This window comes from Lissotriton helveticus, chromosome 1_2, assembly GCF_964261635.1.
Source record: "Lissotriton helveticus chromosome 1_2, aLisHel1.1, whole genome shotgun sequence".
NCBI lineage: Eukaryota > Metazoa > Chordata > Amphibia > Caudata > Salamandridae > Lissotriton > Lissotriton helveticus.
In genome coordinates, this window is record NC_136058.1 from 230186020 (window position 1) to 230207504 (window position 21485).

The 21485-nt window shown below is 42.0% G+C and overlaps 1 protein-coding gene across 1 annotated transcript in view; it reads left to right on the plus strand.

Moving 5' to 3' along the window:
• Positions 1 to 2282: 2282 nt before the first annotated feature.
• Positions 2283 to 21485, plus strand: part of LOC144799957 (cytochrome P450 4B1-like) — a 144200-nt gene continuing 124997 nt past the window's right edge. The window contains exons 1-2 of the mRNA XM_078671595.1: positions 2283 to 2562; positions 20232 to 20376. Coding sequence (XP_078527721.1) covers positions 2371 to 2562; positions 20232 to 20376 — 337 coding nt within the window. The 5' untranslated portion in view covers positions 2283 to 2370. The remainder of the gene's footprint in view (positions 2563 to 20231; positions 20377 to 21485) is intronic.

Sequence of the window (21485 nt, forward strand, 5' to 3'; positions counted from 1 at the left end):
CCTTTAAAGGATGGCGCTCAATTCGGAAAATTATCTTTTTGGGTCGCATTAATTTCTATACTCCATGTGACTCTGTAGAACTGTTTCCTCCAATATTTTGGGATCGTAAGATGCGTACATGGGGAGAGAAAGGCATTGTGTGCCTTGGTTCTATGTTTAAAGATGGTATAATGGCCACATTTCATGAGTTGAAAGACAAATATACTGTTTCCCAGCATGACTTTTTTAAGTACTTACAATTACGTGATTTCATCTTTAAACACCAAAATATCTTACCTCTATGTCCTAATGATTTTATGGAAATTCTAAAAAAGCCGTCACGGATAGGGACTCTATATAATTATCTGTTGAATACACAGCAGGATGATATGGGGCTACACGAGTCTAAATGGTGTATTAGATTGGGTATTCCTGTAGTACCTTTTCAAGATTCTATTAATATGGCTGCTAAAATCATTTTGTCTGCCAATTTACGATCGGAGCACTACAAGACTTTATTTAATCTATATCATACACCTGCTAAAATGCTGAAATGGGGCAATGCCTATAATGGGAAATGCTTTAGGTGTCAATCTGACATGGCAGATATTGTACACATTTTTTCTGATTGCTCAGTGTTAAAACCTTTTTTTGCATCTATTGATTAATTCCTATCACATATTTTAAATTGCGATGTGGTAATCTCCAGAGAGTTGATTATGTTTGGTTTGTCTAATGACACTGATTGTTTTTTAGGATATCATAAAAATAGATATCTTTTATTTATGGCTATGGCCATAGCTCGCCTATGCAATTCCTCAATGTGGCTGAAACCGGAAGCGCCGGTATATGAGATGTGGAGGGCAAAGTACTATAATGTTTTTTATTTAGAATATAACCTGTATCGTATCAAATCCCTTAGGAAAATGCAAAGGGGGATCAAAATTTGGCAGGCAATGATTGATTATTTGGGCCCGTTAGAGTGACTATCTGTCCGATTGTTTATGATGGTGTTGTATCTTTTATTGTATTACTTTTTCTATTTTTGTTTATTTGTACAATAAGTCCTAATGTATAGATGTCCCTTTGTGCTCTATTGTATTTTGTATTTGGCTTTGAACTGAACTAATAAAAAAATAAAAAAATAAATGAAAACGTTTCTGGGCTACAAATATTTGGCAATTGTATGTCAATGTGAGCAGCTTTACTAAATTACTTGGAAGCCCACCGTTTCTTTTACAAACAGAAAGCTAAATGAACAACCCACATTTTTTTGGTTCACCTAAAAAACTTCAGTGAACTTACGTTCTAGATGTAAAGCCTTTTGTATTGTAAATCAGTCATCTCAAGATGTCTCATGTCAAGTGCAAGTTCTGTTTTTTTTCTCTTTTCACTGTGGTACTTGTCATTTTGCTTTGCCCGTCGCACATGCAGGACTACAAGTAACATAATGCAATGGACAACTGTCAATTGGACATACACAGAAAATGTGAGTTATATCTGCAAATGTACATTGAAGGAGTGCTTGGACACATTAGTGACATGAGAACCTTTTACTGCAATGTGTCCCTTAGTTAGTTATATTTGTCTTTCTTATTGGTAACTCCCTCAGTGCATGAATGCACTGAAGCATGGTTTATTTGACTTTCTTTGCTTTTCATAACATTACTTCTCCTTTAGGTTTGAGAAAGTCTTCAATGGCACCAATGCAGGCAGGATTTAGAGCCTGAAGGGAAGGGGAGAAGAGGGGTGGACACATTTTTATTGGACAGGAGAAGCTGAAAGCTGCCCTTCGATGAGCTAATCCTGGCAGGGGAGCTCAGATATTGTGGGGTCTCACACTGCAGTTAACATGCCCTTAGGGATTCCTGCTTCTCTTAGTGGAATTCTACTGCTAGGTTCAGTGTTTACACCTCTGGGGGAAAGTCATACTACTGATAGATGACATTTCTCAGCTTAGGTACGTGACTAAGTTTGCGAAAAAGTGGCCACATCACCTGCAGTCACCAAAAAGGATGGTTGGAGAATATTCCCTGTCTGATTCACCGATACCACTGATACCTATAAAACAGCATGCATACATACCCTCGGTTCCGAAACGATCAAGGGAAAGCATCGGCTGGCTGTTACTTCTCTCTGTTTTCATTTTTTTTTTAACAAGTCTTTATTGATATATTTTTCAACCCTCAATTTTACATAAAATCTGCCCAAAAAAGCTCTGTTTTCAAAGACCTTCCAGCAGATGGCGCTCTGGCCCATCGCTTATGGAAAGTCAAAAAACTAGTGATTAGACTTTGTCCTAAGACTTGCCCTGATCTCATACAGTGATAAACGGAGCTCGGGAAGCCGTGGGACAGAAGGAACGCGTCTCGCAGGAGTAACAACAGCAATATGACATCTGCAATGACCATCCTGGGGGCACCTTTTGATATTACTCAGCTTTTTCACGCCTTTGCCTTCTTGGTTGTCGGCTGGTTGTTGCTGAAAGTCGTCACGCTCCTTCGCCGAAATAGGAAGCTGACCGCGGTCTTTGCTAGTTTCCATGGACCCCCCAAACACTGGTTCTTTGGTCACCTCAAGGAGGTAGGAAGGGTTCAGTACTTCAATTACAACAGGGGAGGGGAGGGCTAGACAACTATCGTCATCGTTTAGAGCCCTGTGGTCTTTTGAGCGCTGTTCTCCAGCGCATCTGTTCCGCCCTTTGCATTTCGTGCAGTAGCCCTCGTGACATTTTTGTTTACATGTAGAGGATGCACTGATTGTTTTTCAGTCTCTTGTGTTTTTTTTATCACTTAGCCCCACGATGCCTTAGAAGTGCCCCACGCGGGTTATATGTGTTTCTGAATAACGAAACCTTTCCATCTTCCTACATTAACATTCTCCACTGGCTAATATGTGTTTTTTTTGTAATGCATGTCTCTTGCCTACTACCTCCTGTATATATGAGATTATGATAATTTGATGCTGTTGCAAATGGGTTCTGCCCAGTGCCCATTTAATACTTGTTTGGGGTTTTTGATTAGCCTAGTTTTAATCTTTACTGTGGGGGAGTTTTCATCACTTTCTGAGTCTCCCACACAATAATTACACGGTAATTGCATTGCATGATTTTACCGCTGCTGTCTGCATTTTAAGATAACTGACATAGCTAGGTTAAGGGAAACTGGGCTGGTTGCATGTCAACGAGTGCAAACGTGTGCAGGCCTTACGGGAGACACTACAGTTGTGCGCAGCCTGGTAGCTGCACACAGGTAACCTGCCTGTTGTAGTTTAAATTGTAAATTCAATGCGTCTAAGTAATTCTTTTTGACAGGTATTAACCTTCTGTTTAAATATTAAGACACCCAAATGTAGGCCTTATTGCCCTTAAATGCAGCGTGCATGATATTTAAAAGTAGGACATGGGAATTTAATGTTGAACATGTTCTTACAGTGAAATGTCGCCCAAAACGATTTTCACTGTAGCAAGGCTGTCTACTTCCATAAGGAATAATTGGCTGCAAATTCTAAACAAGCATTTGCAATGCGAATCGGTCTTACATTAGTGAAAGTTAGAGCTATTGGTGTTGAAAATAACAGTTTTTCAGTTAATAGAAATGGGGGTCTCTAGAGGGCAGATGTAAGTACTTTTGTCCAAATAGGGACCCTTGCTTTTAGTCAAGGTAAGGGGGATTTTCACTCTCGATAACCCCCGCTCACCCACTTGGTAGCTTGGCACGAGCAGACAGGCTTATCCCAAAGGCAATGTGTAAAATATTTGTACCAACACACACAGTGAAAACACCACAAAAGAATACCACACCAGTTTAGAAAAAATAAAGTATCTTTATCTAAACTATACAAGACCAAATTGACAAAAAATACAACATACAAGTATTAAGAAAAATGACTTTCAAAAGAATATTGCAAAAATAAGCGTGTAGAAACCAAATAGCACCAAGTGGGGCTATTGCAACATCGTGACAGCAAAAATCCAAAGTAAGGCGCTGACACCGAGGCACGCATTGTCGGGCATGGAGTCACACAGACCCCCAAACAAACAGTGCCTTGGAAACATAGTCTGTGACGATGCACAGCATCGAGGAAGTGAGGCGTTGGTGCAGATGTCGAGGCCAGCTCCCTGGCGGCCACAGGGAAGGTGAGGCGTTGTGTCCGCGAGGAGGCGACATGTCGTGTTCAGGAAAGGGGAAGGTGGTTGTGTCGGAGGTGAAGCATCGGTTACAGTGACAATGCAAAGTCAGCGATATCGTGGAGTGACCCTCGGTTGTTATCAGCGCTGCGATAACAGGATGCAGGCGCTGGCGATGACAGAGTCGGGGCAGCACTGGTGTCAGGCACGGCCAATAACAGCAGGCATCGCGGGCGTCAAAGGGCGTCAGAGCTGCGGAGCAGGCCGGGCAGTGCGTCGTTCACTTCATGAGCGATGCCCCGGGCCCCGGTGCAGGTTGTGGCATCATAGTGGCATCGCTGACGGCATCGGAAACAGGTTTTCCTACTTCTCTTAGGTTTTTTCAAGCTTCCTACAGCAGGAACAACCTCCAGAGGCCCAACACAGTTACAGGCACCTCTTGGCAAGGAAGTTCAGGGGATCTGGGGTAAAGTCTTTGTGTCCCTGAGACTTCAAAACAGGAGGCAAGCCCTTGGTGACTTTCCTCAAGCAGGGGACACAGCACACAGCAAAGTCCTTTTCCTTTCCGTGGCACAAACAACAACTTCAGGCCACCCCAGACACACAACAAGGGCAGTACTTCTCATCAGTTTCCCCGGCTCTTCTCCTTGGCAAAGGTTCCTCTCGATTCCAGAAGTAGGAGTTTTAGTTCTAATACTTATACCCCAAAATGTCTTGGTTGTCTTTGTGCAAGGGTCTCTGAGGCCAGTCCAAACCAGTTAAGTCCTCTTTTGTGCAGCTGCCCAGCAGAAGGTGGAGACAGCATTGTGTAAGGCAGACAGGCCCTATTCAGGTGAAGGGAAATCTTCTCTCCACTCTACATGCAGACCAGGCATTTTCAGATGCTTGTGAAAACTCCTCCCCCTACTCTGAATGCAGCCCGGGTCTATTCAGCCCAGCCCTGACTCATTTAGGAAAGGCAGGGCACACATCACCCCCTGCCCCCGGTGGCTGTCTGAGAGAATGCACTTCCCCAGCACCTGTCACTTCAAAACCAGACAGTCAATACACAAACAGGCAGAGGCACACAGAATGGTTAAACAAGAAAATGCCTACTTTCAAAAAGTTCAAAAAAAGGAACAAGGGAACCCTTAAAAGTCGAAAGGGACTAAGGGAGGTAATATTCTTTAAGAGACAGTGGTCCCTTTCAAGGAGAATCAATATAGATAACCACAATACTTCAATTAGGAGCGGGTCTATTTGTGTCCAGATAGATGTTATTTAGAATGTATTTACACACATAAAAAGCAAGACAATACACAAACAATAAGTGAGCAGGACGTGACAGGGTATTTGGAAATCAGCAGTTTTCTTTACCACAGGCAAGTGACTTAAAAGTGACTCTTAGTGAAGATACAAATTAACAGTATTCACAATAACACAGCCATCTTATACTCCACGTCATTATTAATTTGCAGTTTAGAGTTAAGATGTAATTGTTGATGACATTTCAATCCCCAACAACAGTTATGGGATCATCATCAGGATTAAGCAATCAAGCAAATGCCTGGGAAGTTGCTGTACGGCACAATGTGAGGCTGTAGCCAGGGTAATGGCAAGATGCGATAAAGTGTGACATTCTAAAAAACGTCCTTCCGGACACAAATAGACCCGCTCCTCATTGAAGTATTGTGGTTATCTATATTGATTCTCCTTGAAAGGGATGACTGTCTCTTAAAAAATACTTTCTAAAAGTGGCATTTTCAAACACACAATTTAAAAACCATCTTTAGTAAAAGATGTGTTATTAAATTCTGAGTTCAGAGAGCCTAACATTTATTTTTCTGTCTTAACCCTACGGGAAGATATTCTTGTAACATGTTACAAAGCATTCCCCATTCTGTCCTATTGGGCAAGATATCCTTTTAATATGAAAAACGAAATCAGGTCATGTTACACACATCAGTACTTGTCCTGCCTTTCACATACACTGCACCCTGCCCAGGGGGGTACCTTGGGCCTACCGTAGGCGTGTCCTATATGCAAGAAAAGGGAAGGTTAGGGCCTGGCAAGTGTGTGCACTTGCCAAGTGGACATGGCAGTTAGCAGACTGCACACAGGCACTGCAATGCAAGGCCTGATACATCTTTTCAGGGCTACTCATGTGGGTGGCACAATCAGTGCTGCAGGCCCACTAGTAGTATTTGATTTACCAGCCCTGGCACACTTAGTTCACTTTATTAGGGACTGACCAGTAAGTCAAATATGCCAACTAGAGAACCAACTATGTTCATAATTTACGAATAGCGCATATGCACTTTAGCACTGATTAGCAGTGGTAAAGTGTCCAGAGTCCAAAAACCAACAACAACAGGTAGGAAAAAATAGGAGGAAGAAGCAAAAAGTTTGGGAATAATCCTGCAAAAAGGGCCAAGTCCAACATCAGTTATGTTTTTTTTTTTTGCAGTGGAGTGCCTATTTGACCTATGTAAAGAGCTAGGAAAGAAAGAGGATGGAGAGTAAACAGTGGAAAGCAGGGATGGTATGATTAGTGCTTTAAAAGAAAGATTAAAGACGGAATTTGTGCACATGTAAAGTGACCCTCCAGCACTGCAATTACACCAGTGCATGAGATAATAGGAAAAGCAAACACAGGCGAGCACTTACCTGATTACTGTATGCATTCTGTATTGTTAGCAACTTAATAAACATAAAACTATAAATATTAAATGCCTTTTATGTGTATGTAAGTGTTTCACTGTCCTATTGGAACATGTAGCTGCTAATAGGGAGTCAAAGGGTTGTGACAACAATGAAAGGAGCAGAGGAAGGTGGAGGGGATAGAAAGAGAGAGTTAGCAGGTGACAGAGTGCAGTGAAAGCAATCGGAGGCACTTGTTCCTATACACAGAGTGTGTGGACGCTTGTCTTTAGAGACAGCAATGGAGTTAGTCAGCTGGTCTCACCGCACCCAGAGCACTTTATGATACAATAATAAAAAAATGATGTGATACAAAATCAAACTCTTGGGGCTCTCTCTTTATAATGGGCTGCATTCACAATAAAGAAGAAACACAAATTGAGAGGGAAGGGAGCCTGGCAAGGAAATAGAATTCAAGAATGGGTGAGGATGTGGGACAGTCATAAGCTCAGTACTGTCCCACCTCCTACATGCCACATGTGGGCAGGGGAGCCCCAGTGTACCGCGAGGCCTGGATTCCGAGAAGAGATGCAGCTAGAAGGGTGACAAGCAAAAACTTGCTCCTGCGCTGGAAAGAGCTGCGCTTTTTAAAAAAAAGAAGAGGGCAGCGTTGATTAAAGAAAACTCGCTGTGTGCTTCCTTAAGCGGCAGGTGTACCATCGTTTTGAGCCGGCGGGGGTTGCAGTTTTGACTGAAGAAAACATGCCATGCGCCTCCCGAAGTGGCCAGTATGCTGCTGTAGTGGCAGTAACCATTTAAAACCAAATAAAGTTGCTGAACATAATAAAATAAGGGTGGGCAATACAGTGTTGGTTAAAGAAAACATGCTGTGCACTTCCTGAAGCGGATAGCATGCTGCCACTGTGGCAGTAATCATTTAAAACAAAAAAAAGTTCCTGAACATAAAACAAAGAAGAGGTAATACAAATGGCTGGTGCTTGCAAAGCTGCCCCGTTTTCTACAACAGTCTGCTATGCATGCTCTGAGAGACACAGCTAGGAGAGAGAAGAGCACAATCCTGTTCGTGCACTGCCCAGATCTGTGCTTATGAAGAAACAAAAAAAAATTGTCCACCCTATTCGAAGATGAAGCACAGTGGGCGCCGTAGTGTTTATTAAGAAAACTAGCCGTGGACCACTTACACAACAGGCATGCTGCTGCTGTGTTAGTAACCAAATAAAGCTCCTGAACACAAAATAAAGAGCACATAACAACAACGGTGCTGGCCCTGCTGGCCCCGGCAGCCTCCTACACGCGCTTTCTGCTGCCTAGGTGAGACCTTAAATGCCATCGGGTGGACCAGTGCCTGGGTGTTTTCCAATTGTAATGATTTGGAGGGGAGAGGATAAGCATGTGCCTTCTCCCCAGAGGCTCCTTCACCACCGTGCCTGGCACAAACGTCAAGCCCTATCGGTCCAGCCCCAGTCATCCCCTGTACCCCAAGCACATTTATTGAAGTCCCAAGGATCCCACTGCAGGTGCCCAAACAGCACCAATGTGGGAGAGGCATACCCACCCACACGGCTACTCCTGCTGACAGCACATGAGCATGGAGCACATGTGGCATCTCGGAGTGTGCTCCCCAAGCTGCCCCCATAACCATGTCTGCACCTGAGTGCCTAGTTGGCTTGGGTATCGGAGAGAATGTAAAGAAGAAAGGAAAGAAAAAGGACACTGCTCGGCATTACAAAACATTGGGAGATCTGATGCTGTAATATTCATGGTTTGGGCTAGGAGTGCCTCATAATGCCCCGCAAGGACTTCTTTTAATATTTCTCTCATTGTGGCGCTTCACGGAGAGGCAGGAACATCCCCAATGTACTTTACACACGTTTTGAGGGTTGCATTGAGTGCAGCAGCCCCCCATGAGAAGCAATGTAAGATATAGCCATAAGTATCCTTGGCCATTGAATTCATGAGAATTTTTTATTGGTTTGAAGCACTCCAGATGTGGAGCTTTGGCTCTAAGCCGTACAGCTTAGGTTGTTAGTGCTAACATTTATGTGGACTAAAAGAAAGACTTATACACATGTTATGTTTCTTTTAATGTTTTATTGACAATATATTGATGACCGTGATGTTGAATAAACATTGTAATGCTTATGTTGACAATAATGTTTGCTTTTGAACACAATACTGATTCCAGTTATAAGATGGTGATTTTTGGCATGTGGTTATTGGGCTATAGGCTTACTTTATATTTAATGTTATGATCTTTTGGCAATGCCAATAGGCTTGCCCTATATTTGTGGTGACCAAATGACAAAGCCAGTAGGCCTACTTTACTTACTATTACACCCCCTTATAATGTGATGTAGCATAGGTGGGTGGTGGCAGAGTACTGGCCCTTTAGGGGACAAATGTGATTTCAGAATGTCACCAAAGGTATTTATGTCTGCCTGATGTATATATTTGTGAAATAATGCATAGTATTTGTCAGAAAGAAAGATGACTCACTAGACAATGATTTATTGAGTGCTGTTATTGCGTACCAGTGGATGGAGATTACTAGCCCAGACCACCGCCTCTGGATAGGCCTTGGACTGCTCTGCTTTGCTATTCTGCGAGAGTTAAATGCTACAATGGAATGCTTAGCTCCCAGTAAGAAGACAAATGTGGATATATTCATCGCACAGGTGGACCCCTAACCTTTCCATAGCCTGATGTATGCATCTCATGATGTACGCTCTTAAATATGATAGTCTATGTGAAAATATGAAATGCCAGAGGTTACACTGTTTTTTATTATTCATGTTAATGCGGTAACTCTCGTTTTATGCTTGCTAGGCGGCTGTCTTTGACAGTATACAACAATGGTGATTTAAATACCCGATCTCTTCAAGGGTGTGATATGGATGGGTAAAACATCGATTTCTTTAAGTTAGTTGGACATGCAATAGTATTTTTTATTATTCCAGAATAAATGCAGAGCAAGATGTTGCTCCAAGCATAAATGTATAGATGGGAACAGTGCTTAATTTTTGCCAGTGTTTGCATGTGATGGACACCAGCACTCATTGTTTGATACTGCAACTTATTTCATCAGCTTTGATCTCAAGTTAGAGATGTCAAGGGAGTAGAAAGATGAAATACAAGGATAGGAAACCATGGCAAAAGGAGGTTAAAAAGAGTCTGCAAGAGACAGAAAAAGAGACAGCTAGTGCTAATTGTATTCGGCAACCCTGACATTTGGTAGTGGCACTAGTGGCTCCCAAGAAAACCTCGCCCCCCCAGCGCCTATGTACTTTGCAAATTATGCACTGGGGATGACTGTCCCCAATTTGAGTTTTGTATTTTGTAGCCCTCCCAAGGGTTCCCAATTTTTTCCATGCCCGCACCCTTAGGAAATGTTTGCACCCACCAACAAAAGTCTCGTCAGATTTCTCTTATGCATATAGTATATATACATTCCCTCTTTGTCGCACCCCCTGAAATTGTCTTCCCACACCCAATGGGGGGTGTGGGAACCCCAGTTTGGGAACCTCTGTTCTAGCCCCAAGGATTTGAAGGGAACACCACCCAAGGCCTCCTGACCTTCCCCATTCATAGCCAGTACCACTGTTGTTTCATTGCTTGTTAATTTTTATTGTTTAGACTCCCTTGTGCCCTCTGGCAAGATGGAAAGTGTTAGCCCTGAAAACGTTAGGTGACCAGACTATGAAGCTTCAGGTTAAAGACATTGGTGCCTCAGTGGGAGATTGCCATAAGTTTCTATATGATTTACATGCTCCACAATCTGTATGGCTGGAGATTGGATAGAGCTACGAAGTATGATTCCAATGTTGCCACTACTAACTCCAGTCTCAGGGATGAGTTGTACTCCCAGGTACATGGGCACCCTGGTGAGGTGTAGGCAGCCACCCCACTGCTGTAAGTAAACGGGTAGGCATAGTCGAAGAATGGAAGACACAGTGACATTCTGGAGATGCCCCAAGACATTGCTACATCTTCAGCACCAATGCCTCTCCTGAATCCAGCATCTGGTGGCCATCATAACTGGGTGCTCCCTGCACATATGGTAAGAAATCTTAGTGAGAAAATGTATTTAAACCTTATTTTTGAGCCCCAATAAAAGGCGATAGCCAACACCTGTTTTGCCACGCTTAGGTCTCTAAGAAGGACGCTTCATCTCATTCCTGAGGACCTTCATAGAATGATAGTCCATGCCTAGGTTACTAGCTGGTTGCACTATGCCAACTGTTGATGTTTGGGTTGCCTGCATTTTTAATCAGAGCCTTCAAACTATTCGGAACCCAGCGCTCAATTAGTTCTTAAGATTCTTCCTCATGTTTTTGTGTCAGGTCACCTACGACACCTTCACTGGCTCCTAGTTATTAAGAGGGTCCATTTCAAGGCACTCCTCTTTACTCACAAATGTCCTCTTTAACTTAGGAGGCGTTTTAAGCCTTACTGCTAAGTAAGATCATTGAGAACTAATAACCTCAAACGGTTCCAGTCCCTTGCATTAATAAGGCCAAAAGAGGAGGCAGACTGCTAATTTTTTTGGCTTCCCAATTGTGGAATGCTCCTCCCCATGGCCTGCGCAGCAGCTCCTCTTAAGCTGGTTTCAGAAAGAACCTCAAAACACTAGTGCTTAATTCCTGCCTATAGGACATCCAGCCTCCCTGCTGTTTGTTAGGCTGAGGTTACATGCTCTTGTGCTGCAGGATGATCTTTTGTATGTACTTTGGGGGGTTTGAGTACTCCCATCGCTGCTGATTGGTTAAGGAGAGTGTCACTCGGAAAAGCTTGCTTTTCAGTGGGTTGTTTGCTTCTATATCCCACCTTCTTGTGCTCTTGCTCCTGTAATGTAATGGGGTCATATATAGCTCAACTGTTACTCCGTAGAGTGTCCAGGCGCTCTGCACAATCAGGTGTAACACCAAGGGGCGGGACGAGCACAGATTAGTTGTTGGAAAAGAGAGAAGTTTTTATCCTCTTCCTGAACAGAGTGGTGGAGTATTGGTCTAGTGATGCTTTTGGTTGGCCATCACAATGCGTTCTTTGCGTCCCGCTAAAGCCCTACCTCCTCCCGCTGCTCGTGCAACAGATCTTTTGTTTCAAGTGTTTATTCTCCGTAAAGCTGATTAATATATACTGTTGGCTGTAGTGCTGCTGACACCTGTCAGTTATCACACGTGTGACTGAAAAATGTAACAAACTTGTAGTCTTTACAATCCTTGTTCGGTTAACAAAGAACAGTCTATATTTTCAAGTACCATCGATCTACGTAAACAAAAGGGCATGTCATTGTGGGCCAAAATTAAATTGAAGTCTGGCCAATTTGACCATGTGACGGCGCTGGCCTCAGTGCTTCGGATTTCAGTGCATCTTCCTAGTGGTTGCTAATGATGCTGGGTTCACAGGTTTGCTGGACGGAGACTGAAGGTCTGTCCTTGTTATAACATTCCACAAGTTCGGAGTTATATTTTTTGTTTGTTTTCTTTCACTTTTAGAGGGCTTTTGTAGTACAGAGGCAAACAACCTCAATAGAAGTGCTAAATTAGAAGGAGCATTTCAATACAGCTTCCATTTAATAACTTGGCACCCCTTCTTAGGTTGAGCCTACATAACGAGCAGCAACATGTGCCGCAGGTTCTGAGACAGTGTCTCTCTCTTTCTCTTCCCTTCTCCCCTACCCCCAGTACAACTGCCTGTGAAACAGCACTGGCAAGAGCAGCAGTCAGTCACCGTTCACGAGAGCCAGCCTCTACCCAGGAGACTGGAGATACCCACTGCTAATCCCGCTCCTCCTGATAACAGCGCTCCCCCTGATGGCAGCTGTGCCTTGCCTGCTCTCCCCGAATCTGCACTGTTCTGGATGGCCGAGGCAGCCCTCAGTTTATTTACTGCTGTGGGAAGCAACATCTGAGCAAGTGCACTGAAGTTTAAAAATGTTTACTTTTTCTGAAACCTCTCTTAGTTGAGCATTTCCAATTTAATGTGATTTGTTGAAAAGCCAAAGTCAACATAAGGTCAAATAAACCTCGTTCATGAACAGGCAAACCCAAGGATTCTATCAGACTTCCTGCAAAAAAAAGGTCCTTGGATGAAGGGATATTTAACTTAATATTTTTGGAAAGAGTAGACCATATGTGCACTCAGAATGAAGTTACATTGGGACAGGAAAACAAAAGCTGGAACAAATCAGCTAGAGGGGGTTTACAGGACCAACAGGAGTAATTATTAATGCGTGAAAAATTAGCTATTGATAGGGGACGAAAATAAAACCTATGATAAAGAAAAAACATAGATTGGGTAGTAGAAGCGGTCCTAGAAATATTTATTGATCTTGCCCAGATTTTGTTCCAGAAATCAACGCTTCACACACTACACAATTCTCTCTCCCAAGCCAATTCTAAAATAATTTTAGATCGAACAGGGTCTGGGGTAAAGAGTTGTTTATAGATCAAAGAAGTTTTGGGAATAAATATAAAATAAATTAAATGGATTGTCTGAGGATTTAGAAATATCAGAAGAAAGGGAATAAAAGATATCCAAGATTAACTCCATAAGTCTTGAAAAGTTCTGCCAAAATGAGTGCGGACACTTAAAAGTAGCTTGAAAATGAGGGAAAGAGCAAAGGGTCATGATGTCGAACATATCACGACCCCAAACTATTCCTCAGAGTCTCCAAGATTTCCAATAGAAAGGTTCATTTTTAAGAGTAATAAGCCAGTTATACCAGAGAGGAGATTGAAGAAACGATTCTCTATTAGAAATCTTTGATGACAATGATATTTTAATAGAGAGCAAGTGTGACGTAACAGTGGAAGAGTTGTGATATCTACTTTTGCAGTAAATGCAAGAATTTCATTTACAGAAAAAGGTGCAATCAGAGAACGTTCCACCTTAACCCATAAGGGTGTGAAAGGGTAGATGTCTGTAATAAGTCATTTAGATGCCGACTTCAGGCAAAAAGCTTTATGAAAAGAGTCTGAAGTCAGGACATTTTACTCTGCCAATAGATTTTTGTTTCCTAAGGTGGTTCAGGGATATTCTTAACATGCCATACAAATTGAGAAAGAAGGGAGTTGAGTGTTATAAAATACATGGAAGTTAAGCGAATAGGTAGGATTGAAATAATGTATAGCAAGATAGGGGTAATCATCATCTTAATGGAATCAAGACAACCCCACCAAGAAAGAAAAAGAGGGTTCCAAGAGGAAAGGATATATGATCAAAGGCTTCCTTCATATTGATTTTAACCAAATCCAATATGGAATTATTAAACCAAATTCCTAAGTATTTAATTTTAGAGTTGTTCCATCGGAAACCAGTCAAATCAAAATGTTGTTGAAAACAAAATTTGGTAATGGACAAAATTTCTGTCTTAATCAGGATTATTTCGATAGCCAGAGACCATAGAAAAATCAGAGAATTCTTGCACTAAAGAGGCAATAGAGGTTTCAGGATTGGAAATGAAAAGCAAAATTTAATCTGCATACACTGATATTTTCAAATGAGAATCTCCATAAAGAAACCCAAATATAGAAGCATTTTTAGAGATACAAGATAAAAAAGGTTCATTGGATAAAACAAATGAAAGAGGGGATAAGAGACAACCCTGACGTACACCCCGTTGCAACGGTTGAATTGCGAAATAAGGCCATTTACTAAGATAAAAGCACTGGGATTCGTATGAAGTAAGGAAATAAGAGAAATACATTTGGGACCAAAACCGTTCCAATTAAGAGATTTAACTAAAAAAGACCAATCAACTCTATCAAATGCTTTCTCCGCATCAATAGAGACTGCAGCTAAGGAATAGGAAAGAGTGGAGGCTTTATTAAGAACGTTAAGAAACAACTGAGAATTATCAGATGTTAGTCTACCTTTAACAAATTTGCATTGTTCTGGTCCAATTAGAGTAGGCAAAAGAGGTTCAAGACGCAGAGCAAGTAATTTGGCAAAGATTTGGTAATCAACATTAACCAGGGATATAGGGAGGTAATTCTCACAAAGTCTGGGGTCGCTGCCTTTCTTATTAAATTACAAAAAGAACAATTGATGGATAGAATGCAGAACAATGTCATACCATCACCCGAGTACAGAGATCTGGGCTTAAATCCATCATTTTTTGCTCACCATGCCATTCCAGTTTTGACCTAGCCATATGCAAATCTGTCTTGACCACACACCCAATGGGAACAGTTCAGCCCGAACTGCCAGGCCAGGTCCTCCCTGGACTTGAAACAAGCATCCTAGGACAGGTTTTGGGCTTTCAACTAGGCCTGGGCAGTAAATTCCGTTCCGTTAGCGGAATTTGGGTAATTTCGCATTCCGCGGAGAACCCGAAATTGCCCAAAATTCTGCGTTCCGCGACTCCGCGAAATTCTTTGCTTGTTCGCGTTCTCAAATGCCTGTTCGCGAGATATTTCCCCCTGAGCACGCAAACAGCGATTGCGAACAGTAAAAAAGCATCGTAAACAAGCAATTCCACGTGTTCATGGAAATTCTGCGTGTTCGCAGAGTTTTTTTACCGTTTCGCGAGATTTGCGTAATGTGATTACGCAAATTCCGCCCACCCCTACTTTCAACCCTCATCAGCCAGGATAGCTTGACTCCAGTGGCATGGAGAGCACCGGGCCCACGTCTAGGCTTACCCATCCCACTCGGGGTGACAAATGCAAAAAGAACAATTGATGGATAGAATGCAGAACAATGTTATACATTCACCCCAGTACAGAGATCTGGGCCTAAATCCATCGTTTTTTTGCTCACCATGCCATTCCAGTTTGGACCCAGCCATATGCAAATAAGTCTTGACCCTGCGCCCAATGGGAACAGTCTAGCCCGTTCTGCATTCCGTCCATGAAATGTGTGTCTTTTGCTTCCTTATAAATTAAGCATATTGTGGGTTCCAAAAAAGTACCCCCAGACTTACCAATAATGCGAAAATTATGGAAAAGATGCAAAAGTTTTGGGAGTAGTAAGTTTGAAAAATATAAATACAATTCTACCGTAAACCCATCTGGTACCGGACGTTTCTCTTTTTTAAGAAGACTTACAGATTTAGATATTTTCTGTAACTGATATATCCTACTCAAGAGCATCAAAGTCCAGGATTTCATGTGAAGAAGGAGTAGATTGAGCAAGAAAAGTATTGATTAAAGAAGTAGATGTAGGAAATTCCGGTGTATATAAAGATTTGTAAAATTTCACAAATTCTTCTAGAATATCTTGTTCCTTAAAGAGATGTTTCCCTTCCGCTGTCTGAATGGAATCCATTAATAGACGTTCTTTCGGAGCTTTGCGATACTTAGCCAAAATTTTACAGACTATCTTCCATCCGTCATAATAACGGGCACTACTACATAAAAGAATAGAAGAAGCATTATCAGTATTTAATTAATTAAAATTCAGCTTCGCACAAATGCGTTCCTCTGGAGGTGAACTAGAAGAGGAAGAATAGAATTGATATTCTAGTTGTTTAATGTTTGCTAATAAACTATTAAATAGATTGAGTGTTTTTTTCTTTTTCCTGGATACAAAATTTATAATTAAGCCACTGTCAGCAGCTTTAAATGTATCCCAAATCAATGAGGGGGAATTTGGATCGGTATTCAAGGAGAGCAATTCCTCAGCAAAAAAAAAAATAAAGGAAGAAGAAAAATGAGGATCTTGTAAAGGGAAATTAATAAACCTCCATCTGGAAGATCCGGGTTGCGGTCGGAATAAGTCAAAATCGGTAACAACCAGGGGATAATCAGATATTACAATAGGTTCAATTGAGGAAGAAATAACATTTTGGGATAAAGGTTTGGAGAGGACAATGTAGTCTAACCGAGTAAGGGAGCCATGAGGGAGCCTTGAGAAGGGGAGAAAAGCGAAAATTCTGTTACATCTGGGTTACGTCTGAGAAATTGTATTATGAAATTGTGTGTGAGCTTTATGAGGGATGATACAAACCTGGGACTGGCAGTCAATAAAAGGGTCTATAATCTGATTTAAATCACCTCCTAAAATAAAAATATCATCTTTAGATTGAATACATTTTTTGTAATATTGGGCCAGAAAGAGTAATCCCATTGGGTAGGACCATAAACATTAAATACTGTCAAAGACATATTGTTAACAAATAACTTAACTACTATCCATCTACCTTCAGACTCTGTTTCTTGAGAAATAACAAAACATTTCAACGTTTTCTGAACTAGAATGATTATGCCATTTTTCTTATTAGAGGTAGGAGAAACAAGTACTGAGCCAACCCAACTTCGTTTAAGCTTCAAAACCTCTGTTTCTGTCAAATGGGTTTCTTATAAAAGAACAAAGGGGTCGATTAGGATGGCGGACGGACAAAGTCCGTGCGCCATCCTGTCTGGGGCAGGTACCGTCCGCCACAAGGGCGGAGAAACCGTGCCCCCAATTAGGATGCACCCGCCACAGTGGCGGGTGCATCCCACATTTTTAACATTGCGGCGGACGGTGCATAAAGCACCGGCAACCGCAATGTAAAAAATGCATGTTGTGCATTTCACAGCACAACATGACAGGCACCGCGCGGTGCCTGCCATGTTGTGCTGTGAAACGCAGGGGGGTACCATAGGTACCCCCCATGTGCACCTCCCACCCCCTTCACCCTGGGGGCCCGCAACAGGCCCCCAAAGCAGGAACCGTATGCCTTTTCGTGGCAGCAATGCCGCCATGGAAAGGTATTCCCCTCAGGCCGTCCAATATGGCTGGCGGTGTCTGATAGTCACCGCCACCATATTAGAGCTTTTACGCCACGGTCGCAAGCCGACCGTGGCAGAAAAACGGAGGATGGTCTTCCCGTCCGCCACAGTCCCCCCTGCCATTGTAATGTGGCGGGGGGAAAAAAGGTGGCGGACGGGCAAGGATGGCGGACTGATCGCCACCGCCTGCATGGCAGTGGCGATCCGTCCGCCATCCTAATGGACCCCTTAGTGTGGACTATAGGAGGCTAAGCGAGATCATATTCTCTGCCTCTTAATAGGGTTAATACAACCTTTCACATTCCAAGATATGACCCTGAATGTATATACATTGAATGATACATGAAGTAACACAATCAACAATAATAACCATAAGAAGATAAAACAATGAAAAAGGGGAGAGAGCTGTAGAATGAACGGAAATATAGAAGAAAAGACTGAGAAATAAGAGGAAAAAAATAGGACATTAAGAAAAGAGAGTACATGTCATCAATATATAAAAATAAGAGTGTAAATGAAGATAAAAAAGGACTGATGACTGTAATACGTACCTTTTGGGCAAAAAACTAGTAGAGATATGCGAGGAGTAGCAACACACAGAAGAAGACGACACAACCAACCGGGTAGGAAGCATAACAACGGGGTATTGTATAAGACGAGTAGGAAACTAATAAAAAGATATCTCAATAAGAACACCTGCAGAGGTATGAAGGGAGAAAAAACAATTAAAATAAATTCAAATAAGAATAATATGTTATAAGACAATTGTTAACTATAGACTGCAAAGGAGAAAGTCAAGGCATGGAGGACGTGGAAGAAGAAGGACCAGAAGTTTCCATAGATGCTGTGGAGTGCGACTGAATACATTTCCTCAGGTCTGCCGGGTCACCAAAGGTAGAAGTGTTGTTTTGGAAAGTAACCTTGAACAAACATGGGTGGAATAGTCCATAACGTGTGCCAAGTGCACGTAAATCTAGACGAAGATCAAGGAATCTTACCGTCGTTTAGCTTTTGCTGAAGAAACATCCTGAGAAATAAATAATTTAGAGCTGGCTCAAACAAGCTGTTTTTTATGTTAAGCTGCATTTAAAACATGTAAAAGGTCTGTGAATTTCAGAAATAAAAGAATCACACCCCGTGGTTTTGAAGGGGCAGATGAAGTAGACAAGTGGGGACCCAGTCTATGAGCTCGTTGAATATTCAAATTTGTAGATGCAGGAAGGTCAAGAAGCTGTATGAGAAAGGGGTTGAAGAAATGGATGGGATCACTACCCTCTAAACCCTCTGGAAGAGAATATAAATGGAGATTAGTGCATCTATATCTATTTTCAAGATCTTCCTCTAATTTCTTCAATGAGAGGACCTCCCTCTCCAAGGTAACCAATTTGGTGGATAAATTTTGTAGGTCATCAACATGTTGCTCCACAATGGTAATACGAGATTCCATAGACGACCATTTAGTATCTATAACTTGCAAGCAGGAATTGATTTCCTCAATAGATCGATGCAAAGCACAAATTTACTCTAAAACAATGTCCAAAGATACTGGAGAAACAGGCTTTGGTGGAGAAGGAGGATCTTGTTTAAGACGATTGTTGGCAAAGGCTGGAGTGTGCAATTTGATTGAAGAAGTTGGCCAAACCGTCAATTTTGAAGAAACAGATTACGCCATTTTGCTATTTTCATGAAGCGCAGGTTCAGTATGAGAGGAATCAGACACTGGAGTGTTAGCCGTAGATTTCTTATTAGTAAGTAGCAACATCTTACTCCTACCCATATAGCAAAGGAAGGAGAAACTCTGTTGAGGCAATAGAGATCACCAACAAACAGCCCACAGTCTATGAAGAAAATTCCAGACAGTAGCTGCGCAATAGACTCTAATAGAATTGTAAATCCTCTCCTGGTCCAGAGAAAGACTAATTATGCATGAAAGAGCAAGCACTGTATATTATTATAGTGAAAGTCATTTCATGAGCATTGTACCTGAAGAAAAAGAAAACTCCATCACAGAAGAATTCAAAATGGCAGCGTTAGAAGAGCTGCAGCAGTTTTGGAATAACTTCACAGAAAAAGATGAGGGAAAGCCATATAAACAGAAGAAAGCCACTCAGGGGGACTTCCGACTTGTGATAAACTCCGTTTCAGGAAGAAAATGATGCTGGAGCTGGGATAATCACTGAGGCATTTCCCTCCGCGATGCGGAGCTCTGAGTTAGGCGCCCATCTTGTTTGGAGCCCCTCACTCTCCCCCGAATTGTGATTTCTTTAAAATGGAGGTAATGGTTATTCCCTCATTACAGAGTTGCCAGGGTTATAGTATTTCGCCTATCTCATTTTTAAAGGTCCATGCTTTCATCCACTCCATACAGTTTCTGGGTGCCATCTTTAGTTGGTCATGGTTGGCAAAACGCAGACTGACAACTATCTAAATACCCTCTTAAATCAAAGGTGCTCTGTCTTTATAACTCCATTCTTTGTTTCTTGAGTAGGTGGACAAAATGGGTGAACATGGAGTTAGGCGAGCACACATGAATTCCTTTTAGTTCTGGGCACTATCTTGTTTAATATATGTGTCATAGGTAGGTGAAATAGAAAGATAGCTAAATAAAAATTAGGGTTTCTTTTTTCATGCAGAAAAACACAAAAACATTACACATTCGTTTACAACTATAGCTCTAGTATATAAAACTGTTCAAGCAGTTAACATTTTGTGTATGTCCTTCTGTACCATTGGTGATTTCAGCTGCATTCCTGTATTTCTTGCAGTTTAAGGAAGATGGAACAGACCTTGCCAAGGTGGTGTCATGGACACACAAATACAATTATGCTTTTCCCGTCTGGGTAGGAAGCTTCTTTGGATCTTTGAACATCACTCATCCTGATTATGCAAAAGCTGTCTTCGGCAGAGGAGGTGGGTCATCCTAGATAATTACCTTTATTAAATCTTGATATAATCCAGAGCTTGTGTTTTACATGTTTCCGTCTTTTCTTTTAACACTTTTGATTTTTCTGTTCCTACTTATGCTGTGCATAGAATTAGAGAGAAATGCAGGTCCGCTAACCTCCTTCTAGGTCTCACCTAGGCAGGGCATGAGCTGTCTCTTTGAGACATGCTGTCTCTAGAATATGGGCTTTAGGCACCGCCCTCTTTAGGTTGAGCCTAGGCATCACGTATGCAATGTCAGCAAGACATGCTGTAACCAGTATAGTGAGTTTAACCCGCCTGCTGCGTGCAATTGCTTAACTTCTGCCTCACTCTTCTTTCAAGGCTCCTTATTGGTTAGTGCTCCCGATACATCACTTCCATTTTGTCGGAATGAGCACCCACCAACTACAGTTTTATTATGCTGTAAGTTTTCATATGTTGTGTGTAGGGACTGCTTGTTTTATTTTGCCCTACTGATATTCTCTCACCACAGTGCCCGGTATAAGATTTTTTATAAGAAACATGCACATAAGTTAAATATGCAAGGGCTCTACACTTTATATTTTTGCACGGTGGCCTGCATTCATCTTTATTCGTTCAATACTGTGCACGGGCGCCGCACAAAATGTTTTAGCTCGGCCCCCGTGTTTATATTTTTTCCAATTGGAAACTTCTGTTTTTTTGCCTTGTTTATGTTTATGAACCCAGCGCTTTGCCTCCCTGTTCTGGGGCTGATACCAGTGCCCAACACGTCTGTTCTGTCACAAGGATCTTGGTTGGTTTGGAGGGGGTGACCTGAGTGTTGTGAGGCAGGGGGCATGTCTTGCAGTGGGGTTTATGGTACAGGAAATATTAACTGAAATCATAAGGGTATTGTTCTGAAAAACCTACTTGTATGTTTAGGTCAAAAATAACATATCAGAAAGCACTTATTTCCTGAGTTCAAGATACAACAAAAAACACCAGCTACTCACCACTTGTTTACTACCACTAGCGGTCTTTGCCTGGTGCATGCGTACTAGGAAACCTGCTTGTGCTGTCCCTTGCATCTGACGTCTCTCAGGCCGCAGCACGTTGACACCTGTGCATTGGTA